Source organism: Chroicocephalus ridibundus, chromosome Z, assembly GCF_963924245.1.
Source record: "Chroicocephalus ridibundus chromosome Z, bChrRid1.1, whole genome shotgun sequence".
NCBI classification, from domain to species: domain Eukaryota; kingdom Metazoa; phylum Chordata; class Aves; order Charadriiformes; family Laridae; genus Chroicocephalus; species Chroicocephalus ridibundus.
In genome coordinates, this window is record NC_086316.1 from 43,015,118 (window position 1) to 43,039,601 (window position 24,484).

Sequence of the window (24,484 nt, forward strand, 5' to 3'; positions counted from 1 at the left end):
AATCAGCAAATTAATGAATACTTCTACCATATAAACAATAAGTACCAAAAAACTTTGCTAATTTTCACATCAATTATCCACAAACCAAAGCCTTATGATCAAGAAACCACAGTGGCCTCTTCCAACTTCCCAGCAAGAGATTTATTAACAGCACACAGTAGCGAGACGTCCTATTACCAAGACATTTACCACGTACTGTACAGGCCACTTACTATAATATTATGAAGTAATTAATAACACCTGCACACAAAGAAGAGAGTATGTTTGCTTAGTTTCTAAATAAAAAAAAATTAACAAACCAGAGATGGGATGAAACCATTTCATTAGCAGAGAAAATTAGAACATGTTTTATTAACGAAATTCAAAGGCCTGCATGCCCAAAAAATTCTCTTGACATCAAAAAGAGCTAAAAAGGTCAAGTAGCTCAGGAAAAAAAAAATCACACATGTCAAAAGCTTAATTCTTCTATTTCAGTTCTACCTATTAGCCTCTCACAAAGTTCTGGAAATGAAATAAACCAGCTACATCAGCGGGTTTTTTTAAATTAAGTCTTGTCCTTTTAAACACAGAAAAATATCTGCAGAGATACTGAAAGCAAGCCGTGCATTGGATCTTTCAGACATCTTCCAGAACAGAGCCCATGCTCACTGAGACAGCCATTCTCTTCATCTGGGTTTCTCTATTCTATGCCTAGGAAAAGGCTGTGTTGACATCTTTATTAAAACCTATGTCCTGCATTGGTTCATTTTGAAAAAGGTAAATTAAGGGGAAGAAAAACGCACTAAAACAATAGAAAAAAAAGGAAAAAAATCCAATTATGTAAAGTTTAGTGAGTTCAGTGATATTTGGACCCTGTAAACTAATATAAATAATTTGCAGACATGGGCTCACATCCACTTCAGCAAAACATACACTTCTCTTACGGAAATTCCACATACTGCAATTTCCAATCTGAATGTCGTATATACATTTCCTCCTCCTCTTCCTCCTCTAGTTGTAAGTGACACCTTCCTTTGTCATGGCAAGTATTTTAGTCAAGATATGTTCACAGGATGCATGCATGTGTACACACACATGTACCTACACAGCATCCAGAGGTCAGAGACAAGTCTGTTGCAGACTGAAGATGGTCAAGAACTCAGGAGAAATAATGTCTCATTGGTTTAATTCTGGGTATTTAACATCAAAACTTTTCAAAAGAAAATCCTAGCTACCTTGTAGCTTCCAGCTGTGCCAGCCAGGAATGTTACAAAAGACTATGCTGGAGTTCCTGGTTTGTAGTAATGAATCTCAGTCCACCAGGAGACCTTTCTACACCCAGCAGATTAATCTACTTTCTAGTCCATCCAGCTGGAGAGATGATTGGGTCCGTTTACCTCATCTTGGTATTATCTCCCACTTCACGTAAATCAGGACCTGCAGCACACAAGACCAACTGTGCAGCTCGCAAGACCCCCTAAATAGGTTGCTTTTTTTTTTGGATTGCACCAGATACTAGTATATTTTTTGTCATGAGTACACCACCACACCTCGCCCCAGCAGGACGCTGGACACAAGACCAACAGCATGATATGTGGGCATAAAATGCATTACTGCCATTAAACGCCTCACATGTTGGGTCTGCAGCAGGTCCCCTCCATGGCAGCTCCTCACTGGCAGCTGCTGTCAAGGGTGCAACAACCTCCATATAAGCGGACAAGAAAAGGACACTCAATTTTGCCCATTGAGTGTTCCTCCTGCTATTGACCTTCACTTACAGCCTTTCCAATCCAAATTAGCCCTCCATGAGGATACCCTTGCTCCCTTTCCATTTTGCCTGCCTCCTGCTGGGCACCCCAGCTCCCTGCTCTGCAAACGGAACTCCAGAGTCCAGCAGGTCTCACGTTGTGTCAGAAACACCCAGTCTCTGCCCCTCCTACACACAGCACGAAAAATCTCTTCAACTAGTGGCTGAAACCTTTCCCCAGCTGTCCCAGGGCCATATACAGGCAACAAAGTTGTATACAAAAAAAGTAAAGGGATGGCCTTATTGTTACATCATTTTTCCCCTATGTCCAGATCCATATAATGTCACTGAAAACAATATGCTGCAAAATGAGACAGACCTGAGCTTGTTATGACTCTTTTACATAGCTTTTACAAGTGAACTCACTAGAATTTTATCTGTGTGAAGAATAGAGCTATTGCTAATTTGTGTCTATTAGCAGTTAGTTCTAAATTTTCTTCCTATGGTTCTAGCACTGCAGTTAGTATTTTTGAAGGAAAATAAAGACTTCATGCGTCATAAATACCTGAAAAAAATTCAAGAAGGTACAATTTTGTGTCTGTTGAGCTTGGAAGCACTACTATTTAGTTTAACAAAGGCACATGCATCTTATATAATTCTTGTGTGTTATCTACAGTTGGTGTTCTGTTTCCTCCACTTGAGTAATGGTACATCCTTAAAGGATCAAGGAAAAAAAAAAAAGCTTTACTGAAGCTCCCAGAATTATTCCATGTGGGCTGAAAGGCAACTGAGCGGTTAATATCTCCACTGAAACCTTTTCCTTTAACAGCACTGTTGTCATCCTGATAGGCATCTTGGAAAAAAAGCATGTTTGTTTTTCCTGTCTCATAACAATTTAGCAGTAATTTTATTTTACAAGAGTATTACCGCAGTTCGGAACCTTCATATCCAGCAAGGCTGTCCTCTTGTTGTTGTCATCTATGCAATATAAATCCTGAGTTTCTGTGTAAAACTTGGTCTCTTGAAATTTCTTGATCCACATAATTTCACAGGAACACTTGAATGGATTGTCCACCAATATCCTATAGCAAAAAAAACCTAGTTTATTCAGAATGCAGAATATGTCGTGCATATAGAAAAAAATGAGGGGCAGGGGGATTCCAAGCACTCAGCTGAGTAAAAGTGGAAGTTGAACCCTTTAGTTAAGAAAGATAAGAAATACAACCTTAGTAACCTCAGTGCAATACAAGCTGCAAGTGGATAATAGTTTCCAGGTAGAGAATGAAGCTCACTTTTGCACCAAGAATCCAGACCATCATAGACCAGACAGATCACACATGGGGCTCAACGACTACCTCCAATTCACTGGTGTAAATCAGGAGCACGTGGGGAACTGGGCTTTCCACAAAGCTCCATTTTATTTCATAAAAGTCAAGCAAAGATCAGAATTCCTCTCTTCTACACTTGACTCTCTGCCCAGTTACCTCAGCAACATCATGCCAGAAATGTTTTATTACTGTGAGGTGGTAAATCCTTTACAGAGTCAAACAGCCATGGATTACAGGCAAGCTCTAATAAACTCTAACCATAGAAAAGGATTTTACCTAACCTTCAAAACTCATCCACTACAACACTCTAGAAAATCCCAGAGTAAAACACTAGGTGATGTCACGAAGAAAAACTAACCAAAAAAATGGCCCTGAAACAGAAATGTATCATCTAGCTATACAGTATGCTGCACAGAATTTAAATGACAGGTTAATAAACTTAGCGAATTCTAGTTTTAAAATTTAATAAATCTACACAACAATGTAATACAATAATGTCCAGGTAAAATATGAGCAGAAACATTCCAGTATCTACATAAGAAGTAACACAGTGTTCTTTTTTTCTCTTACAGGCATAGATGAGATCCAATAAAGCGTGTGCAACTGACTGTTTAAGGCATCTCATTACAAGGAGAACAATTCTTCTTAACAAAATTTCACAGGTTTTTTCCATGCATAGAAACCAAACTCAAGCTGCTTACAGAATCCATGCTCAGAAATGCCTTCTGAGGTCATGAAGCACGCGAATCACAACAACCTCAGCTTATCAGAGCTGTAACCTGTTCCCCCAAAAGCCACCTGCAGATCTTTGAGGCTTAACAGCTGCAGGGATCACTCTTGCATGTCTCTGAAAGAGCACTTTGTATTCACAGAAGTAAGCTGCTGGACTTTAACACCACCACAGCATGGACAAGTATTGCTTGTGCAAGACAGAGCATGAACATTAGGATCCCTTAAGTGAAAACATACAACATGCATATTCAAAACAGCAAGATTTACTTCGTATCTTCTGTTTCAACATTTAGGTTCCCCATAAAAGAGAAATTTCTCTTGACCGGTGGCTGAGCAGTCCTCCTCTTCCACTGTTTTATTTTGTGTTAAACCCACCAAGGGAGTCAGACACATCACAGGCAGGATGCTGGACACAGGCATGATGTCAGTCCACATAGATTTGTGTGAAAGAGCAAATCTGACCTAGTAAAAGCAAACTACATGTCTTTATCTTGCTTGCTGTAATTTTACAGCTGAAGCTTGTTCTAAACAGTTTGTTCTAAAAGAAGAAGCCTTTCCAAACAGCATCTTCTTCTCTACAATACCTGAGGAATATCTCCTATTTCACCCTATCCTGAACTTTTCATCCCTTTATGTTTTTATTTACAAGAGTGCTAACATACAGCAATGGGAGTGCTCTGCAACTACCTAGTCTCTCCATCAGAGCTCGGCGACCGACACATGACGAAGGAAAATTCCAGTGAGTAATGTTCCCTGGGCTGTAAAGAAAATTATTATACCAACTTAATTACCAACAAACCAATACCTAAGGGGCATAATCTCTTTTTGTGGCACTGGGATTTGCTCATTTCATTTCTCACATGCTGAAGTGCACCAGAAGAGGTCAAGCATTGCAAGGCTAGTGTTGCAATTCTTGGGCTGGTGTTTTAGACAACTGCTGACTTTGCTCTGAGCTCCAGGAGAGCAATCTTTCCCTCCTCTGCAGCCCCAGCCCTCCCAAAGCTCCTGCAGGCTCTCCGCAGACCCATATATTAGCAAAGAACCCAGAAGATGACCAAAATTTTGGAATGTATACTAATACAGAAATTCTGTTTGATGGAACAGAGGATACAAATGTAATATTGAAACAATCTACAAATAAATGTTTACCAGTGTTTCATTACCAAATGATTATATGAAGTATAACGCAACTCAAAGAATTTGAGAAAATAAAAATATTTTTCAATAGCCAACCATAAGTATAGCAGCTGTGGGGCCAATGTAAGAATATGAGAGAGAGGATTCATTTGAAGATCTGTAGAAGGCTGTGTTTTCACTTGTTCAAAAATTTAATACAAACATCAGTAGTTTTGTGGGAAGTAATCCCACAATAAAATATTTTAAAGCTGAAGGGAAGAGGCTATTTTGACCTCTACATTGTTTTAAAAGACACAGTTGACCTTCTTGAAGCCCTGGAATGAAAATCTCTCTGTATTTAAGTGTCCGGCATTGTTGCTTTGTTTGGAGCAGAATTTACTCCTAATCATTGATGGACCTCTACCTTCAACAGAACAAACTGCAAAGTCTTGTTCTTCCATTCCGGCTAAAAATAAACTTTATTTTAAGAAATGACAACTTACAGATCAGACAAACCCAGATGGCGAAAAGGCTTCTTGGACAAACTTGAGAGCTTGTTTCTGGATAAATTGCTATGGGAAAAGAGAAAGATTGTATTAATTAGAATTGCTGCTTCTTACACTGAAAATATAGTTTGTCTCTCAAAAAAATTAAGAACTCAAATGAGCTCTAAAAAGGCCCTTATTCCTTTGACTTCAGTTGTAAAGAAATGGTGCTCAGTCTCGTTTTATGGTGTGATGAGTTTCAACGGTTTGAATCCAGTCTGCATCTAAAGTCAAACACATTCAAAATCAAACTCAGCAGGGGTCAACAATATTTTCACTTTCAGCACTTCTGTTCACTGCAGCAAAGCAGCAGAATCAATTGTGTTTCAAAAGTATTTTGTAAAGTCCAGGTGTTAATTACATGCTCAATTTATTCATAAGTGAAATGGGTGTATCCCTTTCTTTGATGCTGCACCAAACTCTGTACTCGCATAAGCCCTCCTCACATGCTAGCACACATCCACATCACAGCGTTTTAGTTATTCTTTTCAAATTGCATGTACAATATGCACCCACATGGAAGATCAAAAGGAAAACTGTAAAATGCCTATATTGGGCTTTTTCATGTCAATTAAGCATTTACGGTTTCCAGTGGTAATTAAGTGAAAGGTCCTCTCCCATTATGCAGAGCAAATAAATGTTCATCTGAATTAGAAATACTCCTCCCCTCCCAGGCTTACAAAATTGCCTTCTCCACCCCATAGCAAAATAACGCTGCTTTTCTACAGTCTTATCAGTCCACCAATTAAAGACAGTGAGAGCAGTAAACTGTATAACTGCCAGCAGTACAGTGCAAATCAGTGTTATGAGCCAAAATACCACATGAGTTTTATGTGGTATTATAAAGGCGCCATAGGGGCTCCATAGTTAAAGTTGCATTGCATTTAAAACCAGGGATTAAATATCTTTTTTTTTTTCCCCCCTGACTCAAGAACGCAGTGTTTACTTCCCAAACTTTCAGTCCTTGATCTCCGAGTACAAGAGACATTACAAGTTGGATCTCCTACAAACATTTAGAACAGAACCTATTTACTGAATTTCCTTGTTGATTCCTTCTGGCAAACAACAGCCTGACGTTTGCAAATTATCCAGTCCTAATGTGTGAGAACAAAACAGATGAGGTACTATTTCATCAGTCAGGTTAACTGGACTGCCCTACGGAAGATGCTGGTAAAAATCTCTCGTGGACCCTGATTGGATATATAAGAATTTAAGTAGAATTTGCATATAGGACAGGAGTCCTGTTTCAGTAAAAACTGACACTATGATTTTTTCCCTAATATATATAAGCAGTATGTTAGGAGGTTGAAAGAAAGAAGCTGAATTGTCATACAGACTTGGGCTTTTGTCTCCAACACCAAGGCAATGTGAAGCACATCAAACCCCATCCCTCCATGGGCAACTCTTCACTCGCCATGCAGAAAAACCCCTCCAGCTCTGACACTGCTGAGCAGCACACGCAGATGCCCCTGTGGTATTACCAAACAAGGCATGCACCTGCTTCTCTTACCTGCACAGCAACCAAATGCCGCCTTTCCTGAAAGACAACCAGATATACAATCGGCTTCAGCTGCAGACAGATGCCCATGCCACGTGTCTCCTGGTTTTCACACAGCAGAGGACCCCGCTCTTCCACATCAGGAGGACTCCCTCACCATCAGACAACAGGTTCCTCAGGGAAATCTCTGTCCAGCTGAAGCCTTTTAATATGTGTGATCTTCCATGGCACCATAATGGAAGAGCCCAGGCCCAAGCTCTGATTCCAGACCAGGGCACATCAAAGGGGATTTGAAACCCTCTACCACCAATACCTTCTAAAGCATCAAAATAGAAATCTGAAAATGGGGCACAAACATCTTACATAAGAGCCTCTGCCATCCTCTGAGATAGTAGTTCTCTATTTTTTATTTTACGAAAATAATACCTGAAAAATTAAATTTTCAAGAATATCTTAAAAACATGAAGACTGACTCTAGGAGAGGGTTTGCTGTTAGTAACCCAGCATGGACTTAACAGCCCACCCACTTTGCAGGCAGGACTGAAGTCCCGTCTTTCCTAAAGATTTCCTCCTGGCTGCTTATGTGTTTTCTTGCTCAACCTACTCATGCTCATCTAACTCATCCCATCTCTTTGTGAGGCGCTGAGCTGCCTGCTGCAGAGCTATGAACTCTATCAGACTGCAGACTGTGCGAATCAGGCACTGCCACAGCTGTATCTTGTCATTTAGCCTCAGGCCAGTTATTGCTTTTGGAGGATCATTGCAAACCTTTATGCAGAAGAATAGCCCTCGCTTGTTTAGATTCATAAGCCAGACCGCCCAAATGTCACCAGGCATGTTACTTTCTGAACACTTTGTGCAGGGATCAATGAGTCCACGTGAGCCAGTGAAAAAATGTGACTGATAATTTAAGTAAAACTATCAAAAGAATAGTTGGGTTTGTTTTTAACAATTGCAGTTTTGAAAAATCAAAAGCACCTTGATAGCTTTAATTGCCTTTTCAGATTTTTACCAGTTGTGCCTGATACGCACCACGGAAAGGAAGTAAGAACAGTAAGAAAAATAAAGAAAAATTCTTGTGCCTATACTCTTGATCATAGGTTGAAACATTTAGTGCCATTTGTAGTCTTTTCTCCCTTCAACATTTTTCAAGTTGACAAGTAATTCAACAGAGATTTTTCAGACCACTGTTACCTATCTATCACCTTAAGCGATACTTAGACAGTAAATTTAATGTTATACATATTTTTCACAAACTGAGCACTTTATATTGATTATAGAGATGCTTAGTGCAGTCCCTTTAATCCATGTTAAGTGAAAAAATCACAATCAGGCTTATTATGGAGTAGTTAAGGACCACGCTTACACTTCCATGGAAAGAGAATATAAATTAGTTCCCCAGTTCAGCTACACACAAAAAGATCACGGTGAGAAGCCCAAAGAACACCCATTTCAGGTTCTAAAGCCTTAAAAAAAGTAATAATAAACACTATGTCTGGAGTACACAGCCTGGTTCCAAAGCTACACCTAGAGAGAGGATGCAAATTCAATCAAAAGCATGCGGAATTTTACATACAAACTTCAACCCCACTTGAAACTTCCTAGTCCTCATTCAGCTAAAAGCAAATCTGTGGCAATGCGAGGAATGCAAAAGCAGCCTGAGAAGCTGCATAAATATTCACACAGCTAGCAATACAGGCACAGCTCTACCGCCTATAGTGCTCCTGGCAAGGGGATGCAAGAAGAAAGACAAGGTAACCAAACTAAGGAGAACTGGGGGGAAGTGGTGAAGAAATGGCTATTTTGCTACGCTCAGTCTCCCTCCACAGGCAACTGCCTGCTCTGCCTATGGCTGGAGCCAGCCCTGTGTGCAAGCAAGGGAAAATCTGCAGCAAGGTCTCAAATGGTTTCATTTTGCTGCCCTACCTAAATCCAAACAGTGTAGAGATACAAACACATCTTAGAGCTCTATATATACTACACTCACAAATCTATGATTCAGCAATGCAATTATACACAGCCTGGCATGTAACAACAGCCATTTTTTAATGTTTTTGGAAATACGCGCTTCCTGTGAAATGTATTTTTATGTTTAAAGGTACTGACAGTATACCATGCACATGTATTAACACAGGTCCATTAAAATTACTGTTAGCAGAAGATAAGCATATAAATTACAGCACTACTAAACTAGGACTGTTTAATAGCTTGTTAAATGCGACTGTTGACTAATTTGAGTCTAAGATCAATGAGAATACCATAATTAGATGAGAAAGGCTATGAATGACATTTAAGTAATATCCATTAGAGCGTTTATTTTCCTGTTATTACGCAAATCTTCGCATCATCCATAACTCTAGAAAGGTATTTGGGCTACAGAAGTTTGGCCAAGAAAATAAGGTAATGACAAAAAAGGGCTTAAGGAAATGTGTGTTAATAAGTTCCTTATAATCTGATATTCTTATATGATTCATAAAGTAAACACTACATTCGTATCATAAAGCTCCTTAACTACATCAGAAGATTTTTCATAGAAGAAAAAGAAAACTGTAATAGTATCACTAGCAAAATTAAAGTTTATACAGTTACAGCAGTCTTCAGAAAAGCGTTTGGAGTTTTTGTTTTCTTTTTGGAATAGTTACATACTGTTGTTTCAAAACAAAATGCAAGACTTCTCAAAGACCTGTACTCAGAGGTTACTCTTGCAAATTAAAATGATTTCAGCTCTTAATAGTTTTCACTGTCCCAACCACAACAGGGGATGCACTTCATTCCCAGTGCAGTCAACAGGAGTTTTATTGCTGATGACAACAAGCAGTGATTCACTGGGGCTTTCAGAAACATTTTAGCGTGCATCAAGACTTCCCAGAGAAAATAAACAAATGCATTCTTTGCAGGAAAAATAGATCAGCCTCAGCAAAAAACGTCTCCATACTTACTGCTCTGTCACGTGCATGTATAAAGCAGGTGGTGCCACTCAATATTTTCCATCTTATCTGGGCTTATCCTGTGACTGCTAACACTACTAAATCCCCACCAAAAGAAAACACAGTAGGAGACTGGATAAGCTCCTCGTTCATAACATAAGTATTCTGGATCAGGATTTCATGTACATCAACCAAACAGATGTCAGACAGCCCAATTTGTTTCTAACAAGCAGCTTTATGAACTACAGATCTAGTACAGCCTGCTTACCAACAGATACGTATTCCACGCTTGACTGTGTGCTCCAGCTGAAGCTCTTCCTGTAGATGAGGTATTTTAAAGACATCTTGTCCATGTGGATTCTGTAGTGCCTAGCAGGTCATATATGCACTACAACACTTTTCCTTTAAGTGGGAACTCTAATAGGGTCTCCCTGTTCTGTCCAACAATCAGTTTTCAGAAAACCTTTTTACCTGTATAAGTTTTGGTTAGAAGCAGCCACTGGGGACAGAGTCACTTTGTGACTGCACAAACCCCGTTTATCTAAGGCAATAGGCCAAAAAGCCTATCAAGAGCACCCCATCAACTGGGATCTCAGTTACCTTTTGCAGCGTCTACTTGCCCATACAGGTGGGAAGGTCTTCCAAACACCTATTTACCTTGCTTCAAATTAAACTCATTATTTCCCACTCTGTACTCACAGTCATGAAGAGAACTAATTGCTCTCCTCATCATAATTGCTCTGTGTTTAAACATAAAGAGATGTATGTTCCTTTTCAGTCTTCTCTTTATTGGACTAAACATATGCAGCCTCTGAGTCTCCTCAAATTATTTGCTTTACATGCTCCTTACAGCTCTCCTCTGTAGTATCTTTCAAGATGGGTAGATTCAACGTCCTAATGTATTTACAGTATTCCGATAGACATCTTCCCAGCAGCTAAGGTAACAGAGAAAAGATGTAAAAATCTAACATAAAATTCCTTTTGATCCCAGACTGAATTTTCTTTGTTCTGCTGCATTACGCTGAGATTCTGTCCCACCACAGCCACTAAATCTTTCTCTGCAAATGTGCCTCTCAGACAGTAAGTTCATATTGCACAATTCCACAGCCAGTGCATATGCATTTGACTTTATGGAATTTCATCTTTTACAGCCATAATTCACCGAGCAATTGTTACAGAGGAAAACTCAAGAATTCACTCTAGAAGATACTTCCCTTACATCGCCAACTAATTACTGAAATAGTAAAAGCTATTTACTTTATTAATGACTATATGAAGTAATATGTAAGCCTCATAGGTTGACACAATCTGGTTCACACTCCTCTCGTGACTCTTCCACATTAAGAACAGCAGTTATTGTTTATGCAGATAAGGACATTCACATCCACTTCCTTACACGAATTAGTTGCCATTCTTTGGAAAACACAGGTGCAGAGTTTCGTTAGCAAAGCTATCAGCTCTGTGCACAGTTCAACCATTCTTCCATATTACAAGGAAGATAATTCATTGAAATATGGAAGAACCTTACAAGCCCAAGGCTTGGCCTCATGTCTTCCTGATCTCACTAGGACTTTAACAAAAGCAAGAGGTTAAGTGCTAAATATATCTAACAAAGATGGATGGACCGAAACACATACCTGAATATGTGGCCAAAACAAGGTACGTGTGAGGAACTGAGCTCCTCACACAACCTCAGTGTTTTGTAGTAGTGCCACAGTTTTCCATGTGTAGCAGAGCGAGCTACTCCGTGACTGTCCCACCAAAAGGTACTATAGTCCTTCAGAGACATGCACTTATACTAAAAAGAAACACAATCTTTCGTTTTAGCTGATCATTTTCTCTCTGTACTTTTATAAAGAACTTGCTCAGTTCAGCCTTTGTTAAATCTAAAGTGTATGTAATCTAGAAAAACACAGTGAAAAGGTGCACAGGCATGAACTTTTCTTCCTGAAGTTCATAAACCATAAATTGTGTTTGGGTGTGAAAGTAACTTCATTCTTACATTCTGTTTGGGTGCATTAGTTCAGGTCTTGAGTGAGCTTCCAAAGTGAGTCTTCTGATCATCCCCACTTACAGGACTTAAGTTCACAGTCATGCCACAGTCTCCCAGATTAGACATGCTCCATGCAGGCACTGACTGCACTGCAGCTGCTAAATATATTCAGCCCACTGAATCAGACTAGAGCTAGTCAAACCCATGTCACTGAGTGTAATTTATAGGGTTATATGCATCATACCCTTCGCAACAAGCCAAGAGGGTCGCTCTTTGTGCTACACTACTTACCACAAAAGACACAGCCATAGTCCATTCTTAGATACAGTATAATTAACTGGACAGTCTTCTTACCATCCCACGTTATGTTCTTGTGATCTGCCGCTTCCTTACCGTACATGTTCTGTGTTCAGTCAGTTCCTTACCATACAAATCTTATTTAACGTCAATTAATGATGGAAGACGATTATAAGTCTGTTTTGTTAAAACAATTTATATGAAGGAAATGGTAAAAGAGGAAAATAAATTAACAACTAAATAAACTGACATGAGTTGGGCAGTTTTGACTTAGAAGGCAGATGCTACCCTTACTCACATGTATTGTAGGTTGACGTTTTTCACAAATGCCTGACGGGACACAAATCTTAAGCCTGAATCCACCACCGTCCTGTGAAAATACATAAAACTGTTAGAATATTTCATTTAATATATAATGGAAAGCATAATGATAATAATGGTTAAAATAAAAGTGTGGATGACATCTCAACAAGGCTGAACTGCAAGATCTACAACTGTCCTCTCTAACACCCAAAGTGAGGCCTACAGTCTGATGAGGTCTCTATTTGCTACTATACAAGAAATAAAGAAAAAAGAGCTTTATAAAATATGCATCCCATATACTCACAAATTTTTAAGTCCAACATAAAATCCAACTTCATTGTCATTGATACTCTCTAATTTTCGCTGGTTTGCGATGTAACTGTTGAAAAAGCAAGACAGAAAAAAGTATGAAAGTGCATCCTTCCATGGCTCTGACTGTTCAGAGATCAAGCACCGATGTCTGAAAGTCAGCACTGATTGCTGACCTATTACAATTAACACTAAGACCTAGTTAGAGCATCTGCAGAGTGAAAGTGTTCCTTAAAATCTTCCCCACCATTTAAATGGTACTTTGTGGGACAGGTCTGGAGAAGAAGCAGTTGAGTTTTACACAGGGGAAATGAAGCCTTGTTCATCAAGGAAGCAAGTCACCCTGAAGGCACAGTAAATAAAGCTGCATTACAGTGTCACCATTTTCCAGGACACTCTTCCCTACCTCATGGATTTTACAACAGCAAAAGAGTCAACTTTAGTGGTGGTAGTGGAGCTACCCCCACTTACATTGAGGGGGGATCAGACTGCCCTAGTCTTTTCTCTCATGTTGTTAACTTAATCACTTGTTAAACTGATTTCCTCCCTGCCATAAAGTAGTTTCAATTCTATTTACAAAGTGTGGCAATAGGAAAAATGAGGAAAGGGAGGCTGTACTTCATGATGCTACATACACAAGCAAAAATTAAGAGAAGAGAAGAGAAACTGTCATAGTAGATAAAAGCATTGAGTCCACTCAAATACCATGAATATCTGCCTGAACACCAAAAGGATGTGGGCATGCAAGCAGATCTTTTGTATTATCTTCATGTGAGATCTATGAATAACCAGTGACATCCCACAGACTGGAAACAAAAATGTTTTACAGGTAATGCATGGCATGATACATAATCTGTTACCTCTTCTGTAGCAAAAAAAGAAGTTTCATGATGCAAATCATGCAGTCTAGGAAGAAGAAATCAGTGAAAACTGCAATTCAAATGACATTATGGGCAGAAAAGTAAGCCTGGATGTAAGCGATGTCTTGCTAAAGAGTCCATGCATTTCAAAAGATAACCCCAGTCATAGAAAAACTTAAACAGAGATTGACCTGTATTTTCATGAGCATCCAGAACTAACCAAAGCTGCAGTTTTTCCTAAAAAGAAGGAGTCTTTCTTTGCTAGAATAAAACTTACCTTCATCTTAAGCATTTTTTTTTATTTAAAGGAAATTATGATGAATTGGAAAGAAGGTGTATTGCTTTCCCAAAGACAACCCATCTACCTCAACTGGTGTGCTAGAGAAATTTGCTACGTGCCCACATCCCAACAGAAGCTTGAGTATCCTAAAAGTTGGGCTGGGCTTTCCTCCAAAGCTGTAAAGCTGACTTGGGCTATGCTCTTGCCAACTACCAGCAAAAGCAAAAAGTTTCCCCTAATGGGATTCATTGTCCCTTGGGAAAAAGAAGGGCAGTAAAAATCCAATGCATGACACTAGACAAAACACATTACTACAGCATCATATGACACTAACTGCTCTGCAGGACTTCTTAGGATAAGATTAAAATGGTGTACCTGTTACAAGGTAATAGAGTCCTTCATGTTTTGTGTTTCCTTCGCTGGATTTTTTACGGCAATCTGGTTTACCCTCTTGGGGTTTATTAATCTAATTTTTTGTTCATTGGTTGGTAAATTTACATATCTTGCCAAGTAAAAGCAATGAAGTTCATAAAAGGCTACCAATTTTTTCACCTGAGAGTCCTGCAAGTGAATGATCATGCTTCCTCTGAACACGCCCTTAAGAAGAACTCATGACTTAATTATCACCTTCGCTGTCACTTGGACTTCATCATGCTAAAATAAAGTTATGCAAGAGGTATCAATCATACCTTCCTCATCCTGCCCTCAGTGTTCACCCAACAAGAATTCTATCAAGACCAGATAGATACAAGGAAAATACAGAAAAGCGGGATTTGAGGAAAATAGACAGAGAAACACAGAGGAAGAAGAGACTCAGAAGAGTAAAAGAAAAGAAACTGATCAACCTCTTGTACTAGTTGAAGATTAAGCCATCAAAAAAACCTCTGACAAACACTGCCAGAACACAGATCCATCACTTAAACACACTTGTCACCCATCCAAATCTGACATTGCAATTTTAATGATAAAAACGTTTAACCAGAACCTCCCACTACAAGAAGCTCCAGAACTTGACATAACTTACAGTGTCATACAGAAATAAATTAGTGTATTACATCCTGTGGTAAGCCTCTGCCAGGGTAAAACAGCTCAGCACTGCTGAAGTCAATGAATCTACCACAATTTACATCAGACAAGGATCTGAGTATGAGCACACAATCTATATAAAAAGATCAGTGTTGGTCCATTAGGGAACAAACCAAAAGGATGAAATTTGGGAAGAAGCAGTGGAATGAATTTATGATCTTTTCTTTCCTTCTCTTATTGCATCCCTTAAAAGAAAAGCGAGGGGAGCATGCTTTACATTGAGCTGGCGCTAGTCTCTTTACGGTGAATGACTTACGATTCCTAACTGAAAGAACCAAAAGAAATCACTGATTTTCCACAACCACACTTCGAGTAGGGACACAGAAGAAATTCTGGCTCAGTGCGACTAACTCAAAAAAATAACTGCTCTGCAATACATTTGTAAAAACACTCTCGGTACGGAACATGACAGTAAAGCAAATTTCATGCAGTTGGAAATCCTTGAAGGAAGAGTGGACAGATGTAATTTACCACAAGCAGGTCACGTTCCTCTTACACTTCCTTACTTGCTTAACAAGTCTGTTTTAAGTTAAGCCTTTGCAGCTATTTCATAGCAGAGAGAAAGAAAGCAGTATGATGACTGTAGCTGTACACTGTAAAGGGAAGTTGTTCTTCTGTTTAATTTAGAGGGAGGTTTGAAATAAAACCTCTCCCTAACTGAAGTCTATTTTTACCTTCTTCGCAACTACTCTACCTTGATATTACTTATCATCAAACATTAATACTCTAAAAGCTCTGACTTGCAGTGGGCGACACTGAGAAAAGTAATTTGCCTGCCTGTCCTTAAGAATATCCACCCTGTTCTTTAACTGAACATTTTTATTGTAGCACAGAAGAAAAACATCCTGACTCATGGCTGGCTGAAGTCACGTGAGGAGCTTGGAAGCTCCCGCTGCACACCACAGCAGAACGCAGCACCGCCAGAGCCTGGCTGGATAGCACCCCATCGGATCACACGTATCGGCTCACAAACAGCGATTGCCACCTCTAAACCAAACCCTCAGCTGCCTACAATACTATTCGCTCGATTATAATATAGCATTCTGCCTCTCCTTCAGTGAGTCATCAGTAAATAGTATTTGTTTTCAGGCCTTTAATTTCATCTCCCCTTTGTAAACTACTGATGAATTCTAATAAAGGCATTCAGAATCACACACCTACTGACGGCACATTGCAACCTACAATAACACGTTTATCTCAGCACACTCCAGCAGCTATTGAATAATGTCACACACTCATACTTCACCACTTCTGCAACATTCTGGAAATGATATTTTAAAATCCTATTGTAAAAGAGTTAACTCCTCCAAATAAGCTCTCCTTTAAGAGGGTGGTCTTCACTTCTGCTCTTCACACATATGAAAGACTATGGATACAAGCTGCCTAAGAGTCAGTAAAGCAACCTCTAGACTGCAAGAGCATCAAGAGAAAGCAGGTTTTGCTCTTTAAAGCAGTCTAGATTATTTTGTGCCTCGATACCTCAAAAAAAGGATTTCAGTCTAACTTTCAAATCTTTTCCTTAACCTGAAAAAAACTGGTCATGCCTTCCTAACTTACGTGATTTACTCTATTTCCTCGGGATTAATATGTGCTAAGGTATACTGCTCCATTTGGAGCTATAAGGACATGCTGGAAAACTAGCTCGCACTAGTCTTAACAACATAGATGCAAGTAAACAACACTGTAATTCAGCTTGAGAAGTATTTCTGTTGCCAGAAAACTCCCTTTATGGGAAACATATTTTCTTAACACTCCAAAAAATAAATCAATTATATGTTTAGCTCTGGTTCATACAGCTGAGAAAAAAGTTTTTAAAATTAATAAACATTCCCTGGTGAAATGGTTCTGAACTTTGGGAAAACTTTACACTCCGAGTTCATTTTTCACTAAATCTTTAGGGAAAAGGCAGTACACTCCAGAGACTGAACTGTCAATAGATAAACTACCATTTAATGACAAATCACGTATGTCCCTAGTCTACACTACTGTGAGAGCTGTATGGTAATATCGACAATTAAACACTGAAAAGTTCCCTAGTGCTGTATTTTCTTACAAACTCAAATGTCAGACCAAGTTCATCAAACTTAGGGACATTTTCAACACACCTGGGCTGATTTATGGTTATGAATCAAAATCATGCAAAATTTGTAAGCTTGACACAATACTTGATGAAACTTGGCAGATACAAATGGGTTTCATTTGCAGCCCCTCTGAAAGCAAATTTAAAATAATGCTCGAGGGGTGTGAACTCACATAGTCTGAAAAGGAAGCATAGAGCTACACAACGTTGCATATCAGGAATGCCACGTTTCAGACAGATGTAGGGACCAATGATATAATCTCCGCTCAACCAAGAAATCTTTCTACACAGGACCAAGCTCCCCCTAGGAAGGAAACTCTAACAGCAAGCAATGAGTATGATACAGACACCTACAAGCGACATATTCTCTTAAGATATATTTTGCTGTCTCCATCTGGTACCATCAGTGCCAGATTTCATGAGGCCAACCTCAAGGCACAGAACTTCTACCGCTAAAAGAGCATGCCGTAAACCGGGAAAGAGGCAGTGTGTCAAGTTAGTCCACTGTGGACTTACCTAGGATTCACCAGTTTTACAAACAGGTGCTCCACTCCTTGGCTGTCTGGTGTCTCCTGACAAATTCTGAGCAAGTGCTGTAGTTGTATTTTTTTTTTTTGAGCAGTGAATCACTCTGTGAAAAACTGATTGCCGCTATCACAGGCTCCTTAAATCATCCTTGAGGGGTTTTTTTCCTCCCATTTAGAGTATTTAAACATGAGTCACAGAAGACTACAGGAGGTAGCTCTCCACGTGCAGTACAGTAGCTCTGGAGCTGACATAATTAACTCTGGGATCTTTCTTTATAGTCATGGACACATGTATTTTTTAAGCAAATCCTTCACTACCCATACCCAACATTGAGGTAGTGCACTATTCAGGGCGATCTGTAACTCAGCATCTCACAGCCAAGGTCACAGATCAGAGTTACCTTCGAGAATTCCCTGTTCTTGATGCGCGGCTGCATCAACTGCCAGGAGACAGCGGGGCCCAGACATTGTGCTCCGTGCCAATATACTATGCTTATCCAATTAGTAGTATCCAATTAGTAGCACACAGTTGCTGCTGGGAATTGCTTCTCCAAAGCCATCATCCTGAACAACTAGTGACAACACACCAGCTTAAAGCAGGAGAAAGTGGGAATTCACTGGAGATCCCAATCTTGTTTTGGCACTGCAGGAGCAAATCCATACTCTTGCTTATGACTACAACTCCCTGGGAAATGGAAAGCCCACGGTTTGCCAGCCAACCTTAGTTCCCTCTTTACAGTATGCAAACACGAAGGCAAAAGTAAAAATAAATGAGTATGTCTGCAATGCAGAGTTTAAGGAAACAGCTACTATATTTGGAGGCAGGAAAAACGGAATATAATGCACCTTTGGGCTTACTTACGTTTCTGGTTTGGCTTCAAGGTGTTTGTTCTGTTCTCTTCAAATAGCACGCCACCAAATCAAGCAAAGTCTCAAGACATTACATGCAGCTTTCCAGATCTAAGATTCACGCCCTTGATGAGCTCCACCTTCGGAACCACTTTCCCCAAAACGCATGCAAAGCATCTTCTCCATTCAGAGACCTGTCCTCCACCTTTAGCTCCATGAGGTTCGTACATTTGATATTTCACCAAGACATCAATTTTTGACATTGCTCCAAAGGACAATTGGTAGCTACCGTCTAGCTTGTCCTTAGCAAAGATAGGATAGATAGCATAGATAGTTTGGAAATGTTGATATTCCTTGATATAGTCAAAAAAAGTACCAGCTGGCCAGACAATAACCTATTTCTTCAGAAAGATATGTCTTAATCACTGACCTTATACTTATCTACAAACTATGTTTCATCCAGTGTGTATGAAATCATCTCTTCAGACTGTTAGGAAGAGGCATAAATTCCTGTACAGTCCCCTTATAATATATACACTAAAAATCACACATTAAATAACATACCAAAGGGGAGCACCGAATGTGGCTTTTCATTAGTTCTCAACAGAAAGCAGACATAAGATTAATCTTTTTTTAAAAAAAATATTTGGCTCACAAGGAAGAAGGGGCATCTCAAAGGAATGAATAAATACAAATAAATCTATGTGACATTTCTTTCTCCTACAGAACCACCTAGTGCAGTGACTCTTCAAAGACTAGCAACACAACCACCCTCTTTCTCAGCACTTCCATACACCACCTCTGTAGCCGTCACTGGCCTTGATGCAAATGAGAATGACAAAACACCAGTTCCATAACAGCACAGTAAGATTGCTCCTAACCATCCTTTATATGCATCTTTTTAGGTCCCCCAGTGAATTAAAACATTAAAGCACCTCAGTTGATGTCAAAACCTTTGAATTCTCTTCTTTCCAGGCTCCCATGCTCAGACAGGGACTTAGTGGAAGGGACATCTTAAATGAGTTGCATATGCTTCAGAGTTAGATAAGCACTTGTTGACATAAATGAGTATGCTTCACAACATTTTAAGTCTTTTTCCTATCTTCAGGTTTTTACATATATACCCTGACTCTCTGATTCGACATAAGAAATTCCCTCTGAGGTCAGTTTTCCCTCCCACATATATTATTTTCACTGTTTGACATTAATAGTTGTCTTTATTCAGTTTAAAACTACAGGCTCTTGGAATGTCACATACTCTGTTCAATCTGCTCCAATATTCACTGGATCATCGAGATATATGTCTGTACCTGCTGCACCTGAGACAGTGCATGCTGTCTCATTCACTGCACGCAATACACCTCATGCCAAATACAGATCAAAATGTAGTACTTCCAAACGATGGAGTGAAACTGCAAAACTTGATGCCATCTATCCAGGAAAATCCCTCTATATCCTGTTAATGCATTAAATTTGCTGAATAATTTGACTCCTGACATCCCAAACAATATTCCACCTTCCATAGCCAGCAAAAATTTTCCTTCTTCTGTTTTTATTTAAGTCTTGAGAGCCTACATATGGTCATAATCTCTACCCTTTTTCTCTGCAATTACTTCATGGAGAACCCAATTGGTAGATGTTTTTCCATTCTTCAAATGGTACCATCTGCTGCTGTGGTTCACAATTGATTTCCTAGCTTCTTTCCTTGACCACAGATCTGTGTCTTCTCCAAGCATATCTTGTCTTTTCGTGGAAGACATACATGAATACATCTTCATATTATGCTACTGAAGCATTCCAAAACCGTTATAGGTTGTCTTTTTGACTTTCCATGATATTGACTCCCTTGATGTTCACCACACTCTTCTAGGCCCGGAACAGGTTACCACCTTCTGTATCATCAGCCTTACTATTTATATTTAACATTAGCATTTTTCAGGTAGCATTTCAACAGCATTAAAATTGCTTCTTTGCTAAAGCCTTTCAGAGGCAGTCTTCACTCTTCCACATTTATGTGTTCTTCACAGTTCCCTATTCCACTTTCTTTTATCACATTTATTTCCATTCTGTTCTCTGTCTTGTACAGTCCATTTCTCCTCATTTTAATTGGCCAATCTTTTGAATTTATAGCTTCTTCCATCAGCATTCCTAAAAAAAGCACTTTCTCTTTACTTGAGGAATCCTGTTGTTCACTTAATATAAGTAGTTTCTTACTTGCACTGCATATATTAACATAGAAATGTGTTTATTACACTTCCTGCACATTTGTCGGTATACAGAGTATTTCTAATACTCGTGCTGACTGTCACATTGCTGCCACTGTTTCCACAACTTTCCATGTTTCTGTACTTGGCCAGTTCGATTTTTGGGAAATTCTCTCTTACGATGCAGGGGGAGAATCAGAAGAGTGAAAGTGAGAAAAAAACCTCATGGGTTGAGATAAAGACAGTTTTAATAGGTAAAGAAAAAGCACGCACGCAAGCAAAGCAAAGCAAAACAAGGAATTCAATCACTGCCTCCCATGGGCAGGCAGGCGTTCAGCCATCCCCAGGAAAGCAGGGCTGCATCATGCATAATGGTTACTTGGGAAGACAAATGCCATGACTCTAAATGTCCCCCCCTTCCTTCTTCTTCCCCAGCTTTGTATACTGAGCATAACATCAGATGGTATGGAATATCCCTTTGGTCAGCTGGGGTCAGCTGTCCTGGCTGTGTCTCCTCGCAGCTTCTTGTGCCCTCCCAGCCTGCTCACTGCCAGAGCGGTGTGAGGAGCAGAAAAGGGTTTGGTGGCTTAGCAACAACCAAAAACACCAGTGTGCTGTCACACTCTTCTCATCCCAAGTCCAAAACATAGCACTACACCAGCTGCTAGCAAAAAACTAACTCTGCCCCAGATGAAACCATGACATCAACTTTAGTTAAAAACTTAGTCATGGATGTCTTTATTGGTATACTTTAGGAAAAGATACTCTTTTGTAAGCATTAATTTTCCATTTTAACCTCATTTCAAGTCTTAGATCACATTCTCTACCATTTTTCCTTCAAGCTAAGCTTTCACCCTGCATTCACCTCTGTCACAAGGAGACATCTTTTGCTACAGTAGTCTTCAAATTTCTTCAGTATTTCTGCAAAGCTGCCTTCTCCTTACCCACCACTGCTTTCATAGCATTCTTCATTTACCTTTACAGCTTTTGACCCTGCCACAGCTTATGAGTAGAGTAATATTTTTCCGATCCGCCAGCCTGTTTCTCCTTACGGTTCTCACGACTACAGCACATCACTGCACGCGCCTTTCAGCACTCCTCCAACCTACGCACCTTTGCAGCACTCCCCCTGCCCCAGGGTGTGCGTGGTGAAGGCGACGTATTCACCTGCAATTATCCAAGCTCAAGCAGACATTTCAATGATACCTCCATTAGGACTCTCACCTCCTAAACCTTTTATTTCAGATATTCCCTGTGAAGTGCAAAACTGCTTCAAGTTAAACTGTGCAATACAAGTTGTAAGAACATGCAGAAATGCTCTACACCAGGCAAAAACTATGCAGACAACCAGACCAAGCAAACAGAAGGAACAACTGCCCTGTCTCCATGCAAACAGGAATGTCCTGGAGCGTTGCAAGAAATGTTCAGGGCAGGGAAGATCGACAGAGTCATTCTTCCATTCACACCCACCACCAGAACAAGTGGTATCTATTTCTGCAGCTGTGACACCTGGGTCCACATCCCCCAAATGGCACAGGCTCCAGGCAACAAGACAGTGGCTGCACACAAACGTGGTCCGGGATCTGCAGTGATATCTGCAGAAGTAGTCTCCAGCACTAGTATTTTTCTGTTTAGGGGCCTTGATGTCACATGTGGATTTGCACCAATTCAAAATGTTTGTAAATCTATTTGAATATAACCTGAAAAGTTTAAAATTTTGTGCATATGTACAAATATGTGTGCAATACACAGTATTCAAAAGATACTTATATTGCTACCACTCTAAACTGTAAAATACTTCAGCATATGCTTAAGTACATTACATAGTCAGTCCCACAAAAACAACAGAACGGCTCCCAGCAGGAGGGTACAGTGTATGTGTTTACCAGGTGAAGATCACAGTATGCATAATGTGTTTGAAAACCTGTTTCTAAAATTTAGGAAGAGGCCAGACTGGATGGGGGGTAGGAGATTAACATGCAACAGACTATTCATCCACACAGCGGGGCGAGGGGGGCCGGGAAAAAATTCCACCTTCCTGAACTAGACCCATATTCACCAAATAGATTAATCTGTTTTTTTCTTTAAAAAAAAAAAAAAAAAAAAAAGAAGACATGTCTGAGTGAGTGTCCTGGTTTGAGGGTAAAACAGAACCAACTTTCTGATCAGCAATTTTACTTCTTAGCTAGGCCTCTTCTAACTCTCTGAAATTAAGAGCACGTTGTGTCGAAAACGGTTCGTTCGGAGTGATAGGACAGTTTGTGCCAAGGAATGGTACACAGAGAGGCTCTTGCTTATACTTATTGCTATAACAACCAAGGGCAGCTAATTTCGTCACTTGCCCCTGTGGAAGCGGAAAAGCACAGAGGGGTCCCACCTGCGGGGAGGAGCGGACAGGACAAGGGACCCAGAACTGACCGACAGGGGTATTCCATCCCATCTGCCCCAAGCTCAGTATAAAAGCTGAGGGATCAAAGGGTCAGCTCTCTTCCTTCCGTGGCCGATGTCCAAGGAGGACCCTGCCTGTTCATCTGCCTCTGATCCCGATCCGTGTGTTCCTGACTCTGTCTGTGGAATCCAGTTCCCACCCATCACTGAGTCCACTCTGGGACTTCCCCGGTGCCTGCCAGTGACATCATCCTGGGAGCTTAGTACGGTTTTGTATATACTGTATCTATTTCATTATTTTCCTTTTTATCTTATTATTAATATTTCACTAAAGTAGTTTAGTTCCTTCTAAACTTGTAAATCTCTTTATTTCTCCTCCTCCTCTCCATGTGCGAGAGGTTGAGGGGGTGGAGCATCTGTCGCCGGCCATTGGCCAATTTGGCCAAAACCACAGCAGTCAGGTAGAAGACCACAGATTTGGAAGAATCTCCAGTACCACATTCAATTCCTTCCTCTCCTAAGGGAATGTGATCCCAGTCTCTCAGAAGGTATTGTACTATAAAGAAATCTCAGAGAGGTCAGTCTCAACCTTACCTGCTTGTGCTGTTTTAATTTTTGCCAGAATTGAACGCTCAGTGGAAGAGGAGCAGAACCCAGCTGTCTCACTACACAAATAAGCATCACAGTCGCTTAGCTAAACAGTCTGTCCTGCTCTCTGACCCAAAAGCACATTTTAATACTCCATGCCAAGTAAGGCAACTCAGACAGGAAGAACCCAGGCAAGCCCACATCTGTACACCATACAGGACAATAGTTAAGATGCTGACATGCAAGACCTTGGTTCAGACCCATGCTCTGCTTCAAGCAGAGCAGCTCCCCACATGCATTGCTGAAATGGTTCATCTGGGACCACACAAACATCTTACCTCACAGCGTGACCCTGCTAGCTAAAAGGACAGTCTTGCTTTTTCCACTCATCCCAGTAAAATAAGTCCCCAAGGTTTTCTTATACTCAGTGGAGAGAGAAGAGGATGCCTCCATTGGGTAATTTGCAGTAGGAACCTAATATAGCCTCCTGAATCACTTCCTCTGGAGAAGCCAGCTCTCCATTGCTGGCCGGAGAGCAGCCAGCTGAGTTAAGTGCCTTTGCTGCACTGTTCATTGGTACAGAGTTGCCAGATTTTAAATGCTGAAGCCTGGGACAGTCCCAGACATGACTGCAAGTCCAGTGCATGATACCCATAGCACATGCTGTAAAAAGTCGCCAAGTTCATGCCCAGTTAACTCTGACATGCCCAGTATGTGCACATGATTTATCTGTGTGTGCTCGCTGTGCCATCTGGCATTCAGAAAATCAGACAGTTGTTACAAAAGAATGGGAAAAGTCACGTCCAATACACTTTTCATATGGAATTCCACATCTGATAGTGCAATGT

The 24,484-nt window shown here is 40.2% G+C and overlaps 1 protein-coding gene across 7 annotated transcripts in view; it reads right to left on the reverse strand.

Annotated features, from left to right (window-relative positions):
* The window catches only part of NTRK2 (neurotrophic receptor tyrosine kinase 2), a 211,408-nt gene that overhangs the window by 179,769 nt on the left and 7,155 nt on the right, over positions 1-24,484 (reverse strand). For all 7 annotated transcript variants that reach the window (XM_063321389.1, XM_063321390.1, XM_063321391.1 and 4 more), the window contains exons 2-5: positions 12,770-12,844; positions 12,461-12,532; positions 5,406-5,474; positions 2,654-2,808 (exon numbers count right to left, since the gene is read on the reverse strand). In XM_063321389.1, coding sequence (XP_063177459.1) covers positions 2,654-2,808; positions 5,406-5,474; positions 12,461-12,532; positions 12,770-12,844 — 371 coding nt within the window. The remainder of the gene's footprint in view (positions 1-2,653; positions 2,809-5,405; positions 5,475-12,460; positions 12,533-12,769; positions 12,845-24,484) is intronic.